The 17097-nt window shown below is 55.8% G+C and overlaps 2 protein-coding genes across 3 annotated transcripts in view; one reads left to right on the top strand and one right to left on the bottom strand.

Annotated features, from left to right (window-relative positions):
* The window catches only part of Fam83g (family with sequence similarity 83 member G), a 28935-nt gene extending 12538 nt beyond the window's left edge, over positions 1 to 16397 (top strand). For both annotated transcript variants that reach the window (XM_048796032.1, XM_015503435.2), the window contains exons 3-6: positions 1887 to 2054; positions 9427 to 9551; positions 10218 to 11487; positions 15975 to 16397. In XM_048796032.1, coding sequence (XP_048651989.1) covers positions 1887 to 2054; positions 9427 to 9551; positions 10218 to 11487; positions 15975 to 16343 — 1932 coding nt within the window. In that variant the 3' untranslated portion in view covers positions 16344 to 16397. The remainder of the gene's footprint in view (positions 1 to 1886; positions 2055 to 9426; positions 9552 to 10217; positions 11488 to 15974) is intronic.
* Positions 1 to 17097, bottom strand: part of LOC107157133 (multidrug and toxin extrusion protein 1) — a 612661-nt gene that overhangs the window by 400628 nt on the left and 194936 nt on the right. The window lies entirely within an intron of this gene.

Consider the following 17097-nt stretch of genomic DNA (forward strand, 5'->3'; position numbering starts at 1 on the left):
TCCCACCTGCCTCCCTCTGGCTTGTACCTGCCAGTCCTGGCCTCTGCGTTGACTGTACCCAAACAGCCCTTCAGACTCGGAGACGGTGACTCTTGAGTCTGTTCCTTAGAGGGTGGGGAGAGGACAGCCTCTGCATCCAGGGAGGACTGACAGGTCCTGCACCCTCACTCTCTGTGACCATGTGTCCAAGGGAAGAGGCCCGAGACCAGCCCTGGCCCGGCTTGGGGTTGGTTCAGGTTCTGCCCTGACTTTCTCTGTGACCTCTAGCAAGTCTGTTGGCCTCACGGAGCCTCAGTTTATCCAGCTGCGTGTGGGATCTCACTGCTAGGGTGCTTGCTGGTGCTGGAGGAGCAGGAGGATTGCCTGTGGCCTGGAAGGTGCAGGAAGGGTCATCAAATAGGTATCCCTGAGGCTCTCTTCTGTGTCAGGGTCCTTCACACATGTGGCTGTATCTGAGCACGCTCAGTTCTCCTGAGAGATGGAGCCTGTTACATTGATGAGAAAACTGGATGCCCAGAGGGGTTAAGGGTCTTGCTCAGGGTCACACAGCAAGATCATAGCAGGGTAGGCATGGAACCCTTCTCTGTGCAGGAGTTCGGGCTTTGGTGCCAGATGAGCCATGGGTGTAGCAGGGGCCTGAGGCCCAGGAGGAGCCCAGATGGGCCTGCAGGGGCCAGCCTGGTGAGCTCACTGTGGGTGTGCAGGCACGTCCCTGGCAGGCTCCAGGCTGCCTCCCATCACCTGCATGTATAGATCCTAGTGAAGGGAGACCTCCAGGTCACTCTTATGGCAGGGGTAGGGTGAGTTTGGCTCCCCGGCAGGCCTGGATGAGTTCCAGCTTGACTCCCCAGCTTGCTGTGTGGCCTAGGGCACGTTCCTAGCCTCTCTTGTGTAAGATTCTGGGCAGTTCTCAGACTCAGGATAGTGGGGCCATCCTGGAAGGGTGGGAGGAACAGGCAGCCTAGAGAGCTGGACACCTGCGTGATTCAACAGTGACAGGCACAGGCTCTGGTCTGGCTATTGGCCCATGCTGCCAAGTGGCCAGGGAGGAAGTGAGGCTCCACGGCCAGCCCTGTCCCCACGTCCGCTCTGTCCTGTGCCTTTACTCACCTGACCTCCTGCCCAGGCTGGGGAAACTGAGGCCACCAATTGGCCTTGGACAGGCCGAAGATCGGTAGATGCAGTACCCGTGGTGGGGACAGATGTTGTCTGGGGACAAGAACGATTCCATGCTGGTCTGGTCTCTGTTCAGACCAGACAGGAGTTGGTGGCAGGGGAGGCCTGTCAAAGTCTGCCCCAGCTCAGGGACACGGGGACCCCCAGGCGAGGGCCGCCCCAGCTGCTGCCCTCCTCCCCAGCTGTCTGGTTCATCTCAGTGTCACCAGATATTGGGAAGAGGCAGGGCCTAGCAGGTCCTGACCTGGGCATGTGACCAGCAGTGAACCAACACAGAGTCCCTGGGCTGAGCCCCTAGTCTCTCTGGGTCCTCCTGAGTGCTGGTCCGAGCATGTGCCAGGGGTAAAGAAGGAGGTGCCCTGGGGGCCACTGGGGCACGCACAGACCGACGCTTCCCACTCCTCTCTCAGCGCTCCTCACTGTGGGTCAGCTGAGCCATTTTCTGTGGTCTCATTGTTCAGAAAGGGCAGTGCATTGGAATGGCTCTGTTTCCTGCTGTCCCCATGGAGTCCAGCCCAAGGCCCCAGTGAGAATCTCTGTGTTCTGAGTATCCCATCTTGGCCCAGATCACTGTCCAGTCCTGTTCCTGCGGCTGCTGGGCCGGGGGCCAGCATGTGCCTCCGCAAGACGGGGGTGATCTGCCGAGGCCCCATCTACACTGCTGGGTTCTTTGGCAGACCCGGTCTCTCTCTCTCTGTCTCTGCTCCCAGGTGATAGCTGTGGTCATGGACATGTTTACCGATGTGGACATCTTCAAAGACCTGCTGGATGCTGGCTTCAAGAGGAAGGTGGCTGTGTACATCATTGTGGATGAGAGCAACGTCAAGTACTTCCTGCACATGTGTGAGCGGGCCCGCATGCACCTGGGACACCTCAAGGTGAGCTGGCTCTCCACTTGCCCAGGTGGCTGGAGGATGAGGATCATTCAGCCAACAAACACTTGGAGCACCTTCCTATTGCGGAGGAGTCCAGTAGGTGCACGCTGAGTTCAAGCACCTAGAGCCTGTGGCCCAAAGCAGTCACATAGCTTGAATGGCCAAGGGACAAGATAGTACCTCCAACAGGCAAACACCGATTAAGTGCCTACCGAGCAGCTGCTGATGCGCGCGTCAGGTACCCTATCACATTAATATTTCACCGCAGCCTGTGCCACATTTGTAACCTTAGGCAGCCTATGGCTCTATCTAGAGAGCTCGGACAACAGGGAGCTCGCTCTTAGGCTAAATGCAAGTCTGTCTCAGTCCAAGGTCAGAGTTGAAATGGATTTGAGGTGCATGAGCACAGTAGAACAGATGTTGGGTTGGGAGAGATGATGGAACAGAGGTGGAGAAGAGAGGACCCCCCACAGAATCGGGAGGTGGGGCCCAGGTTCTCAGCATTGCTTAGCTGTGTGTCCTTGAGCTAGTTGCTTCCCCCTTCTGGGCTCCTGGTTCAGCAGAAGGGCAGATGAGATGGTGTGGCTGGGCTCTTCTACTCAGGTACCCTGGCATTTGCCTTCTTTCTGGGGGGGGGGGTAAAGGAGAGTCCTTCTTCCATCCAACCAATGCTTGACACCTACTGTATGCAGAACGTTTCTCTGAGTACAGATCAGCATGCCTAGAAACAGTTAATGCTTCTGTAGCATTCGATGTGTGTCAGGCCCCAGATGGAGCACTTCTTTTGTGTTAGCTTATTTAATCCCCCTGATAACCCAGTGGGATTGGTCTGTGTTGTTCCCATTTGGCACATGAGGAAACACTCCTGTGCCTAGGTGCCACTGCTGCTAAGCTAGAGATCAGGGGCTAGGGGGGCTAGCCCCAGGCTCATACCAACCTCTGAGGGTCCCACCTCTCAGAGCTTCAGGCCTGTGATTGGAGCACAGATAGATGCAGGAGGGTGGGCCGCTCTGGGGTGGTTACCCAGGAGCCGGGCACCAGGCTTGTAATTTGCCGGCAATTGTCAAAGCCCCCCACCCCCACCCCAAGCCGAGTTCTTTCAAGTGGGTGTGAGTTCTCGGCTTCGAGTCTCTAATTTCAGGAATATTTTTCATGTGGTCTCTCTGGTAGGTTGACCCTCAGCCCCACGCCTGCCCGCTGTGTAATTAGTGCCGTGATTCCACTCTGGTGGCATATAGCTCATGCCAGAGTCCACAGTGTGGAAAAAGAGAGTTTGGGAATTGGACCGCAGAGGTTCCAGCCCTGTGGGCAGCACCTGCCTGGCCAGCCCTTCCTGCACCCGGGAAGAGACCCTGGCAGAGCCACATGCCCACATGCACCTGCCACATGCCCAGTGATTGCTTCACACCCATCGTCACTCAGCCCGCTCATCCCTGGTGTGAGAGGCAGGTATAGCTGTGGCTGCCAAATGGGACCCTGATGCAGAACTGGCCACTGGGGAGGCTTGGGGCCCTGCCCTGTGCTCCGAGGCTCCTTCCCGGCTGAGAAGCCCTCACCACCCCTGTGCTGAACTCTCTGGAAGTGAGCAGTGAGGGTGGCTGTGATGTCACGGGAGTCTGGAGTGCTTGAGCTACAAGGGGTCAGTGGCCATCTGGACAGGGCTCCCACAGATGAGGAAACTGAGGGAGGCCAAAGACATTCCGCCAAAGTGGGCTGACCCAAAAGCCAGTAGAGAGAAATCGACTCTGGCAAGGAGAGTAGAGAAACACCCGGTGCACACATGGTCTCCCGACCACCGTGTGTGGCTCTAGTCTCTGGGCCTCCAGTGCCTCACGGCTGTGACAGTGCCTCCTAGGGTTACTTGAGGATGGAACTGAAGGATGGTGGTTGTTCAGGCACTTTGAGAGTTGAAAACAGTAATGCAGCTGTTGGCAATAACAATAAATTACAAACCCCAGGCCCTGGGCTTGGGTGTGAAGCCATCCCCGCCCCACGTACCACAGGCCTGTCAGCGGGCCCCCTGACCACTCAGGGCAGGGGAGGGGCAGCTCACACAGCTGTTCCTGGGCTTCTCCCCCTGTCCCACTCACCATTTGGCTGTCTCCCTCTCTGGGAAGGCGGCAGGGTTTACAGGGTGGACCTATCCAGGAGCCACACACCTTCATGAGAAAGTGTGAGCCTGGCTTCCTCATTCTCACCTCTAAGCTGCCCCCTCTGCAGCCCTGGGCATGTGGCCAGAGGCTCCTGTGGGCCCAGCCCTGGCCAGGTGTCACCTTGTTGAGGTCCTGCCTGCCCAGCTTCCTCCCTGCCCGCCGGGTGGCTGGGCCCAGACCTGTCTCGGGACACTTCCTTTGCCGGTAATCCCTGGGCCCGCCCTCAGCCGCTTGCTGCCCTGGCCCAGCTCTGCACCGACCTGCCCTGAGTTCTGTGAGGCCCAGAGTGCAGGTTGTGCCTGGGGTGGGGGTCATATTAGTGACTATAGGGTATTGGAGGGACAATAAGGGCCATGTCTGAGCCTTACTTTCCTGTCTTTGGGGACAGGCAGGATCCTTCCGATCAGACCCCAGCTGTGGTCTGAGTGCTAAGAGGCTTCCATTTCCATCTGTCTTGAGATTCACCCTCACTTCCTTCCTTCCTCCTGAGCTATGAGCTTGTACCAGTACATTCTGGGAATGGCCACCATGAATGCTCAGACTGACCCGCTCCTGGTCTCCCAAGTGTGAGCGATACGTAAAGCCCCTACCCAGACAGGATGATCCTTCCAGATTTCAAATGGAGAACAGGCCTTGGGAAGAGGACCCAGCCCGTCACCCAGCTTCTTTGCCTCTTCTAGGGTCACAAGACCAGACCAGAGACTAGGCCCCATTTAGGGGCGCTCTTGGGTGCGGAGGGGTGCCCCAGAGCCAATGGGAGTCAGATTGGGCCTTGAGGCTCATGGCCTACACAGACTGGGTACTTTGCTTTGTGCAGCCAAACAGGAAAAACCAGCAGCCACTGGGGCGAAGGCTGGACCCATTTCTACTCAACAAAGAAATGTCAGCCGGATGACCGTGGGAAGGCACATGTGAGGACGCCAGGCTCAGCTGTAGTTCAGGTCCCTCACTGGACAGGCCTGCCTGCCTCTTCTGAGCTGGAGGAGGGGTGGGGGAGGCCCTAAGATGCATCCCAGTCAGTGTGGAAAGCAGGGCACGGAGCCCGATGTGGGAGGTGGGCTGGGACCCCCTGCTCCCTTCCCTCTTGGGTACATCTGCACTTTGCTTTCTCTGGCCCAGGTCTGGATCTGTGTTGGATCCAGGGTATAGGGAGGGGTCTTAAATAGGAGGTGAAGGGGTGGGGGTCTGCCCTGCTGAGGGCAATGTCCAGAGACATAGTTTACTGTCACAAATCATTTGGCATCTAGGGGTAGAGGCCAAGGATGTTGTTAGTGCCCAGACCTTTCCCCTGAGAATTTCCTCACCTACATCAGTTGTGCTGAGGCTGAGCAGCCCTGGTCTAGAAGACCCAGGTGCCCCTCAGATAAGGGCTTGGAGCTAAACTGGCTCAGCCCTGTCCCATCCCTTCCATCCCCTGTCCCATGAAGATGGTTCATAAAAGACTTCCCGTAGCCACATTATAGAGTGAAACCTGTCCCTTAGTGGAGACATGCGGGCTCCCCTGTCACATTGGATTCTGTCCTCGAGCTTCTGCACACTTGTTCCCTGTTCTCAGCCCAGGCCTGGTCGGGGCACATCTGTAGGCCTCCACTCCTCCTCTGACCCAGGATGCCACAGGCCTCTTGCAGAGGACAGACAGCTGAAGACCTGTCCTCAATCCTCTAGTCTGGGCTGAACCCCACCCACTGGGAGACTGTGGGAAAGTCATTTCCTCTTCCTGAGTCCACCTGGCCAGCTGCCATTCCAGGTGTTTTCTGGTCCCCTTTGTAAGTCACCCACTGCACTGTAGAGTTACAGCCTTTGTGCCACCTGGAGCTCCTGGGTCCCTCGGTGAGAGCCAGACACTTTCCAGGATCCCCGCACTTGGCTTTGCAGAGGAGAAAACAGGTGTGGGGAGGCCTTGTTGGTAGCAGGACTGGCTCCCGCATCTGACCAGAGCTCAAGAGTGCCCAGACCCACCCTGCACTAGGGCTCTGGCCTCAGTTGGGTCACATGGTCTTATGAGCATAGGTGGCCTGGTGGTAGTTTCAGGGTAATGGGCTGCAATTTGCCCCCATATGCACTTGGGGAAGAAGCTGCCCTCTGAGAGCAGATGAAGAGCTGTCTGTCTTCCATTCCCTTGCCCTGCTCTGACTTGCCCTTGACCTTCTGAGGTTCCAGAGGCTCCAAGGATGTACCCAGGACACCCACTTGGGCCAGCCTGCCTGTCTTTCCATGCATCTGCCCATCCTATGCTGGGGGTATCCCGGAACCTCGGAGACAATGCAGCTTTGTGGAATCATCCGCCTCTGCTCACGCGAGCCCAGACACATGAGACGTTACTTCATCCAGGACAGGCCTCATGGGGTGGGGCCCACCCAGGAACAGGCTGGGGACAGCCCATGAGGCAGAGGATGGAGGGCCCTGCTGCAAGCCCCCACCTGCTGCTGAGCCCTAGAGTTAGATGAGCCTCTGAGTTTAGGGCCAACCCTTCAGTGTGCAGACAGGGAAACTAAAGACCAGAGAGGGCCAACAGCTTGCTTAGAGTCACACAGTGGGTCAGCAGCACAAGGTCTGCCTTATGTGGTAGTTGAGTCACTCCTAAGATGTAAGCGGTGACTTTCCGAGCTTCTCATCAGGACAAAGTTTTGCAGGGAGGAGTGGCACTGGTGAGAGGGGTGTAGAGGCTGGTGGCTGAGGACAGGTGTATGGCCCCAGCACACACCACTGGGCGTGGAAACCACGGGCGGCTGCAGAGCTGGGCTGTGGTTGGGCCCAGGTGACAGGAGAAGGCCTCTAAGTTCTTTATTCTGACCTCTCATCCCCAAGTGTGCTCTTGTGTTGGGTACAAAGTCACGAGTGCTAATTGTCCTGGGTCGTGGCCAGCTGTGCAGACAGGCAGCCTGCGGGGCGGGGGCCTAGAGAGCCTTCCCTGGGAACAGAGGCTTATCTGCCTTCTGGGTTGGGCCCAACAGCAAGACGATTGTTCACCCCACGGCTGGGTGAGCATTGCGTGAGGACCCACCCAGGGGCCCTTCCTGTCATATCCTCTGTGGATAAGCTTGGGGCTGCCCCAGCCAGAGGTGGGTGGGACACGGAAAGGAGCCCTGGAGCAGGGGACAGTGGTGGATGGTCCTCTCCCTCTTTCAGGTCCGCCTCCCTCGCCTACAACAGCCCCCCCCCCCACCTGCTGTCTCCACACTCGTCTCTTACATTCTCTCCTCTAGAAGAGCCAGAACGGTTCTTGACATTTAGATTTTGCTCTAAATCCCTCCATGGCTCCCTACTGCCCCTAGTGAAGGCTCTTAAGCAGGTGTAGGGGCTTTCCTCAGCTTCAGGCTCAGCCTGCCGTGCAGGCTCCCTCACCCACCATTCCTCCCTGAGGTACTCCTTTGAGCCAGGCCTTTGGAAGTCCCTCTGCCTGGAATGCTTCACCCTTCTCCCACCCTGACCCATGCCGTCTCTCCTGGGAGCCTCCCCCAGGTCACTCCCGGGGTTCCTCATCCTGAGTGTTCCTGATTGTTGCCATGTTTACTCATCTGCTTCCCCCATAGCAGGATCCTTGCCACTGTCATCTCTGTCCACCCCTGGGGGCCTTAGCAGGGGTCAATGAACAATTGAACCTGTGGGCAGTTAATAAGCTTGGCCTTGAAGTGGATAAGGGGACAGGTAGATAAGTCACAGCTCTAAGTCTGACGAAGAATGTGTCACACTGCCTGATGCCCCACGCTGGTCGAGAGCGAGACTCCCATTGTAGGAGGTGTTCAGTCAGACCAGTCAGGATGCTCTTGAGGTGTCAGGATCCCTGAAACCTGTGTTAAAACTAAATTCCCTGACCAGGTGTGGTGGTGCACATCTTTAAACCCAGCTCCTCAAGTGACTGAGGCAGGAGGATCTCACATTCCAGGCCAGCAACTGACGAGGCACTATCTCAAAGCAAAAGTAAAGGAAAAAAAACAAAGGGCTTAGGCTGTAGCTCCAAGGTCGGGTGTCCCTGGGTGTGATCCGTGAATGAATAAACCAGCCACACCAAGAACCCCAAGCCTCATCACAGGTCTCCTGAAACAGACTCTGGGGACCCCTGGAGGCCTTCATGCTAGTGCAATGCCCTGGTGAGGCTCGGACCCTATGGCCCCAGGTCCCCTGTCCACCTGAGGCTCACTTCTGAAAGTCCCTGGCTATCCCTAGATGCCTGGGTCTCAGCCAGGCTCACTGTGCACTTCCTGGGTCCACATGTGCAGCACTGGCTGGAGGGACCTCTGACGGTTCCAGAGACTCCTCTTTGGGAAAAGAGACCCCTTACATGGCCAGGGACCAGAGAACAACCAGCAGCTATTTATCCAGCTCTGCTTCTCATGCCTGGGAGAGTCCTCTCCTCTCTCTGGGTCTCCTTTCCCCTCCTGTGGCCCGAGAGCCTTTCTGGACTGCTTCTGAGCCCAGCCCTGCAAGCTTGGTGAAGAATTGAATCTGACTGTTTATTCAACCTGTCTGGGGTGCCAGGAGGTGCCCTGGCAATGGGGAAGTAGGAGAGTTTGCTGAGTCCTGCCCTCAGGAGCAGAACTCAGCAGGGACAGGCATGGCCGGTCACTCATCCGGAGGGACCATGGAGTTGTTAGAGTGGAAGACCCAGATTCCTCAGGGCCATTCATCCCCCTTCCTGCCCCTCACTCTCCTCCCTCATCTCTCATCTGCATAGCCACTGCCGTCCATGGGACCTTTCCAAAATATCACCCTCCCATTTGATACCGTATGACATAGCTGGACACGGTGACGCACGCCTGTAATCTCAGCTACAAGGTCGGGTGAGGCAGGAGGAGCCCAAGTTTGAGGCCAGCCTCAGCAACTTAGCAAGACCCTCAGCAACTTATGAAACCTGTCTAAAAATAATAATAATAATTTTTCAAAAATGCTCCAATGGCGTCTGCCACTACGGTGGCATTTCTCAAACAGGCCTGGCCACTTAATTTCTGTCCTGTTTGGTGCTGTTCTGTGACACTGGGGGCCAAAGCCCAAGACCATCCTGGCTCAGACCCTTCATCACCAGTGTTGGGTCCTCTGTGTCCCCCCTTTACCTGGACCCTGCAGTCTCAGACACACCAGCCCTTTCCCCAGATCTCACGATCTCTTCTTTATCCTTGTCCCCTGCAAAGCCCTCCCTGAGTCCTGGGCAGTCTCCTCTCTACCCAGCCCTGGGGTCTCAGTGTGATGGTTGACTGATTCTGCCTCTCTGTCCCCCAACACAGAATCTTAGGGTACGCAGCACTGGGGGAACTGAGTTCTTCACACGATCAGCCACCAAGTTCAAGGGCGCCCTGGCCCAGAAGTTCATGTTCGTGGATGGAGACCGGGCTGTGTGCGGCTCCTACAGGTGATTTCTCCATGGCCGCTGTGAGGAGTTGGTGCCTTTGGTTCCCAGCTGGTTTCTGCCCTTAATCCGGGCACCCTGGTTATTCCGGTTCATTGGTCCTAAAACTGCTAAGGTGTATGCAGAGCTGGGCACACCTGGCTGCCTATGTCTGGGGGCGGGCAAGGAGGCTTTTGTCCGAGGAGATGGTTGTTCCAGCCTAAAGTGTTAAACCTGCCTGGAGGTGAGGTGGGGGCCAAGCTGCCCCCTCCCAAGCCCACAGGATGGTCGTTCTGAGTGTCATCAGTAGGGACAGGTGCAACCTTAGGTACCATTAGATGGTGTAGCAGGGCAGGGGCTGCCTACAGTCACTCCAGGGTTGGTGGTAGCTAAGACCCGTGATGGCACTAGCCACCGGGTCCTACTGGACATGAGCGTCTCAATGAATCCAGTAGCAGCCGGGACTCAGTTTTGACTCCACAGCTGTGCCCTGCCCTCTGTGCCCCACAGGCCATTTCTCAGTCCCAGAACCCTGCAGCCACCATCTGGTGAACACCAGCCAGGGGATACACAGTGGACTCTTTGGATGTCCGTTGCAGCAGGGATCAGGAAGGCTCACTAGAATAGGGTTCTTGGGCCGGAGGGAAGTCCCTGTCCCTGACCAGAGCTGCCTCTGCCTCTGTGTTACAGTTTCACGTGGTCAGCTGCCAGGACAGACCGGAACGTGATCTCCGTGCTGTCTGGCCAGGTGGTGGAGATGTTTGACCGGCAGTTCCAGGAGCTGTACCTCATGTCTCAGAGTGTCAACCTCAAGGACATCCCCATGGAGAAGGAGCCGGAGCCAGAACCCATCGTACTACCGTCTGTAGTCCCCCTGGTGGCCACGGACGCCGTGGCCAAGAAGCTTGTCAACCCCAAGTATGCGCTGGTCAAGGCCAAGAGCGCCGATGAGATTGCCAAGACCTCCTCCGAGAAAGAGGAGACGAAGCGACCTCCAGGGCTGCAGGGCCCCATGCTGGCTGAGCGGCCAGGGGATTTCCCTGAGTTGCTGCCACCTGTCCATCCGGGACTGCTCAACCTGGAGAAGGCCAATATGTTTGAATACCTGCCCACATGGGTAGAGCCGGACCCGGAGCCTGGCAGTGACATCCTGGGCTACATCAACATTATAGACCCCAATATCTGGAACCCCCAGCCCAGTCAGATGAACCGCATCAAGATCCGTGACACATCCCATGCCAGTACCCAGCACCAGCTGTGGAAACAGAGCCAGGAACGACGCCCCTCCCCAGAGCCCTGCCCACCCCCAGGGCCCAGTGACCCCCACGATGGGGTCCCAGCTGAGAATGGCCTTCACCGGGGAGACCCCGAGCCTCAGCTCCCTGTGCCGAAGCCCCGGACAGTCCCCGTGGCAGACCTGCTTGCCCAGGATGGCAGTGACGTGGACTGGGCTCTGGAGACCCCAAAAGAGGAGACACCTCCTAATGGGACAGACCTCAGGCTACCCAGGACGGTGGACCCAAGCCATCCCCCACTCCAGCGGCAGCTGTCTGTGACCCAGGATGACCCTGATGGCATTGGGTCAGTGTTCCCCAATGGGCTGGATTGTGGGGAAGAAGAGGAAGACGATGATGACTACGTGACTCTCAGTGACCAGGACAGCCTCTCAGGCAGCTCCGGCCATGGCCCTGGACTCCGGCGGCCCTCTGTGGCCTCTTCCATGTCAGATGAATACTTCGAGGTGAGGGAGCGCTCAGTCCCTCTTCGAAGGCGCCACTCAGAGCAGATGGCCAATGGACCAGCCCAACCACCCCGCCGGCAGCTGAGCGTACCCCACATAACCCGAGGGACTTTTGGTGGACCCCTGGGCAGCTCCCCATGGGCACATGGTCGGGGGAGAGAAGAGGCAGGTGCATCAAGGAAGATGCAGGCCCAGCGCTCTTCAGACAAGGCGGCACAGGTGGGTTGGGGTCCCTTGTCCCAGGACTCAAAGGAGTCCCCCCTGCAAGTGACCTGAGAGCCACCATCCCTTGGGCTACTATGTTTCAGACTTGGAAGGCTGTCCTTGTTATAGACGGAAAAACTGCTGAATGGGCTGGGGTGGGAACCACCCAGAGCCAATTGGCAGGCTATTTCTATGCTGGGGACTCTTGGTCTCAGGGTCCCGACAAAGCAGCCTTGGGAAACGCACATGTCCACAGCCAGAGGTCCACACACTTGGAGTTGTAGTATCTTTCTGCTGCCTGTCAGGTGGGTAGTTAAGTCCCCTAGTTTGAAGACAAGGGAATGGCAGAGCACAGAGTATAAAGGTCACACAACCATACGTGGTCCTCATCTGGACCTTGTGCTAAGTCATATCTGTGTCCATCCCTTTATGGCCCTGGGGACCACTCCCTGCCTCCTTCCATCTGGGCAATAGCTCACGTCCCTCCTTTGCCTTTCCTTCTAATTGCCTCTGTAGGATGAAGCCTCAGAACCCCGCAGCCCTGGCTCAGCACCAGAGCCTTCCTACCTGGGAATAGTGCACGGCTGATCATGCCTGGCATGATCATCAGGCCCATGGGCAGCATCTTGAGGTAGCTGGCAAGGATGGAGCCTGCCTTGGCGTGGTTCAGGTTGCGGGCAGATAGAGATCGCTGCACGATGACCTGGGGGCATGAGCAAGAGGGAGTGAATCCCAGCCCTGGGGGGGGGGGGGATTCCTGTGTTAGGGTCTCTCCCAGTGGGCCTCAGAGAGTGGCATGAGACAGGATGCCATCCCATTGGTCCCAGACCTGCCCTAGATAACCACGCAGCGCTGTCACTGCCAGCATCCCCCACTGGAACTCACCCTGGTTGGCCACGTAGCTCCTTGTCCCCAGGAACTCCATCTTCCCATTTGTACAATAGGGAAGCTTGTGGTTCCTGCCTGCTCACCACCTCTGGCAATTGTCAGAGCTGGAGAAGACTGTGGCCTAATGGCATAAGGGTCACAGCCCACCACCCTCATCCCCTGGACCCTCATGAGAGTGGCTGGCCATTCATGCATGTACCAGGAGCAGACATTTGTGCCAATAGTATGTGCCACAGGCAGAGGTCAGGTATGCCAAGACCTGGGATTTAGGAAGCTTGCAGTTCCCTCCTGGAGAGTCTCAGAATCTGCCTGTGATAACCAGCTCCTTTGGGGGCCTTAAGCAAATTTTTTCCCCCCTTTTTCTCTGTAGGGCTAGGGATGGGACCCAGAGCCTCAAATATTGCTAGGCAAGTGCTGTACTACTGAGCTATACCCCCAACCACGTAGACAAAGCCTAATAAGCCTCAGTTTCCAGATCTGCAGGATGGGAGAAGGAGGGAATCCTAATTCAGACTGATGAATCCCTCCTAGCTCCAATATTATGTTTTCACTTATTAAAAAAAAAAAAAAAAGTCCAGTCATGGTGGTACATGCCTGTAACTCCACCGACTCTGGAGGCTGAGGCAGGAGGATTGTAAACTTAAGGCCAGCCTGGACACCTTGCAAGACCCTGTCTCAAAATAAAAAAAAAAAAAATAAGACAGGCGTGGTGGTGCATGCCTGTAATCTCAGCGGCATGGGAGGTTGAGACAGGAGGATTTTGAGTTCAAAGCCAGCGAGGTGCTAAGCAACTCAATGAGACCCTATCTCTAAAATACAAAAAAGGACTGAGGATGTGGCTCAGTGGCTGAGTGCCTCTGAGTTCAATCCCTGACACTCACTCCCCCCAAAAAATAAGAGGGCTGGAGATATAACTCAGTGGTAGAATGCCTCCAGTATGGTATAATCCCTAGCAATGTCAAAAAAAAAGAGAAGGGGAGCTGGGGATGTAGCTTAGTGGTAGAGCACTTGCCTACAATGTGTGAGCCCCTGGGTTCCATCCTTAGCACTGGGGGGAAAAAGAAAAGAAATATATATATATATATATATTTTTTATGTGTATATATGTATGCATGTGTGTGTGTGTGTGTATATATATATATACACACACACACACACATACATACATATATACATATTTTTTTTAATGTGGACTCTCCCATGGTTTTTCATGTGTTCATAGGGTTGCACAACCTATAACTCTGAAATGTATTTTTTTTTTTTCTGTGCTGTTCCACAGTTTAAATCTCTTCTGCTGTCTGCAACTCAGAAGCAGGAGATATCTGTGATTTAAACTTCTTTTCCAAGCATGCTCATTCAATAGATAGTTCCCAGCATTGACCCCACAGGTGTGCCTCTCCTGAGACATTCATTAGAGGAAAAGTGTTCACAGGCTGCAAGGCAGCTGATTTCTGTCCTGCCTCTCTGCCAGCTTGCTGTGACTTGGAACCAATTCTTGCCTCAGTTTCCCCATCTGGACAGTGAGGGTATTAGAGGAGGTTCTGTCTAGACTCTTCTCTCCTCTACTGTCTGTGACTGATTGCAAGAGCCCCGAGGCCTCAGTGTCATGCACATCTGTCATCTTTCATCATTGACACGACTCATTGTTTGTGTCCATTATTTCATCCTGTGCTCCAGGACAGGGGCTGTCGCCCCAGGTGGAGATGCTGAGGCTCAGTTTCCATGAGCCACAGGGATGCTGCTGTGCGTGGCTCCTCCACCCCTGAGTGTCAGGGACAATGTGTGGACCGTCCATAGTCTCAGTGGGGAAACTGCCTCATAGCACCTCTCACAAGGGACATCAAGTCCTAGCCTGGTCCTACCTCCCTCCCCAGGATTGGCCTTTTCAGCTCCCTGACCCCATTTCTATCTGCAAAATAGGTTACTGCTGCCAATGCAGGGATTGCTGCAAGGACTAAGTGATGTCACTGGTGTGGACGGCAGAGCTTGTGCCTGTCTGGTCCAGGGCCTTTGGTAGATGTGAGTTCTCTTTCTCAGGATTTTTTTAGCCTTTTCTTAGGGTGTGGCCACTAGCCAGTCATGGCTGACTACAAAGACTTGCAGTCCCTGTTAGGATTGGGGCTGTTGCTGTTGACCGAGGGGAAGATAACTCTGGTTCATACCATAGCATCAGCAGGGGACAGTTTGGGGAGCTACCAGAGCTGGAAGGACCCTAAGAGTCATTCCCATCTGTGCACCATGTGTACATGAGGCTCAGGAAGAGGCAGTAGTAAAACCCAGACCAGGCCAGGACTTTTCCTTCTGGCCCTCCTGCCTCATTTGCTGTTGGTTTTTGTCTCTGATCACAAAACTGTCACCTACTCATTGTGGATGAGGCTGGAAACAGTGAAAAGTTCATAGAAGAAATGAAAAGCCCCCACGGACCCAGCATAGAGAACAGAGCATAGGCAGACCCCTGGGTCCCCAAAAGTCTCCAGGGGCTAGTGTGGGGCCGCCCAAAGACTGGGGAGCCTTGAGTCCGACCTGTGCCCGGAGCTGGACCAAGACCCCACAGCCTTCAGGCAGACCCAGCCCAAGGGGAGGAAGACGGGGCGGACCCTTTTTGGGTCTTAGGCTCCTTATCTGTGCAGTGAGGCCCATCAGTCCTGAACCCAAGGACCTTCATAGAAATTCTCCTGGATGACATCCCACTCGGAAGCCTGTGCCGTGCCAGGTCTTGCCACATGGAAGGAGACAGGAGGTAGCTGAGATATAGGGACTCAGCCTGGCAGGGGTGCCCATACGCCCTGCTCACCCTCCACTGCCATCTTTCCTCTAGTCTATTGCCCACCTGGGCTGGCCCTCAGCCTTCCCAGGGGAGCTGGGCAGACATCTGCCATGGGCCACACGTTCCCTGGAAAGTCCAGGCATATTGCATAACTGATGTGGGCATCTAAGGGGCGTGGGGTTACAGATGGGGAAACTGAGGCCCAGCTTCCCAGGGCCTCTGTCACTTCCAAGTCTGTGTCACTTCCCACTGTTAGAACCCAGGGAGAGTCATTGGGCAGTCACTGATGGAGCCCCTCTTGCTCAGGAGTCCCGGAAAGTCACTCCACCCTCCACGTCTACCTCTGTGTCTGGGCCTCAGTGTTGTAGCCTGTGAGTGGCCTGCCCGCCTCACAGGGAAGGCAAGAGGTCCCCAGCTAGTGCTCCCAGGACAAGGCCCATGGCCTTCAGGATAAGCAGGCAGAGGCATCATCTGCTTTTGCCCAGTGACAGGAAGTGGCTTTTCTGAGGTCACCTGCAGGGTTCATGATGGGGGGGGGACCAGAGTTGTCTTCTGCCCTTAACAGAAATTCAGGTCTCCAACAACCCCGTTCGGTGTTTTTAAACCTCATGCAGCCCTGTGCCCAGATTGACAAGGCTTGGTGGGGATGGTGAGGAAATATGGCAGGAGCTACAACCCCAAAGGCAGAATGATTCTGTGTCACAGATCAGGAAACTGAGACGCACAAACTAGTTAAACCCAATTTGTTGAGTGGCCAAGCCAGAAATCTGTTGCTCCAGGTCTGGCCCACCCTGCGTGCCTGGCAAGGGTCCCTGCACAGTCCTTACTCTTTGTTTCTCTCTTCCAGGGCCAGCAATTCCACCGTGATGGCCCTGCCTCAAAGACCCCAGGAGGTCCCCGGTACTGCCCTGCTGCTGATGGCGCCCAGAGCTCTCCCAGGAAAGTGACCCTGGCCACAGTAGGCCCCCAGCACTGGCAGCCCAAGGGCAGCCCAACAGCCCGCATACTGCCCGATACCCGGAGCCCGAGGCCAGCACGAAACACCCGCATCTTGGCTGATAGCAGAGCCACTGAGGAGCGTCCGAGTCCCTTTGGAATCCCATTTTCCAAACTGTCCCAGTCAAAGCACCTAAAAGCCAGGTCGGGGGGCAGCCAGTGGGCCTCGTCCGATTCTAAGCGGAGGGCCCAGGCACCTCGGGACCACAAGGACCCCTAGCAGCCCCGTCCGGGCTGGACCCACCAGAGCCCATGCTTGGAAGGCAGGAAGGTGGAGAGGNAAAAAAAAAAAAAAAAAAAAAAAAAGGTGAAATTAAATAACTATTTTATTTGTATTTAAGATAATACTATTAAATGAGCATTTTGCACATGGACACCACTGTGTCCACTTGGCCTGGTGGGAATCGCTGCTGGTCTCCAGATGCCTGTGGGCCTCCGATAAGGGGTTCTCCGCCAGGTTTTGAACTGCCCATTCAAGGAAGCAAAACATTTTTTCTTGGCACTCAAAGACTTTCCTGAGGCATCTAAAGTGTTAAATGTCCTGACCCAGGTTCCAGAAGGTTGTGATTTTAGTAGAGCCAAGAATGGTGGCAGTGATGTGGCTCCTCCAAGATCATGCAGCCTGCTGGGCAGGTGGGGCTCAAGCCAGGGGTCTTTCAAGTCCAGAGCAAATCTTTCCCCTCGTTGTTTCTGTCTACCTCGGGGTCAGGACTCTACATGGCCAAGCCCTGGCCTGTCTGTGGTTTGGCCATAGCCGTGGTCACTCCACTCCCATCCAGACTGGGCCTAGCTGTCTGGGTCCCTCATGTGCAGTGAGGTTTGTGGATGTAGGGTCCGTGGGCTAAGAGGAAGAAGCCTGTCTCTGCCCCAAGCCCTGTTCCCCAGCAGATCATGGAAGAGGGAACCTGTTGCCTACACTGGAAGCCGGGCCAGGATCTGGGTTCAGGGACCTATGTGAGTATCAAAGCAAAGGT

The sequence above is a fragment of the Marmota marmota genome, unplaced genomic scaffold, assembly GCF_001458135.2.
Source record: "Marmota marmota marmota unplaced genomic scaffold, marMar, whole genome shotgun sequence".
Classification (NCBI taxonomy): Eukaryota; Metazoa; Chordata; class Mammalia; order Rodentia; family Sciuridae; genus Marmota; species Marmota marmota.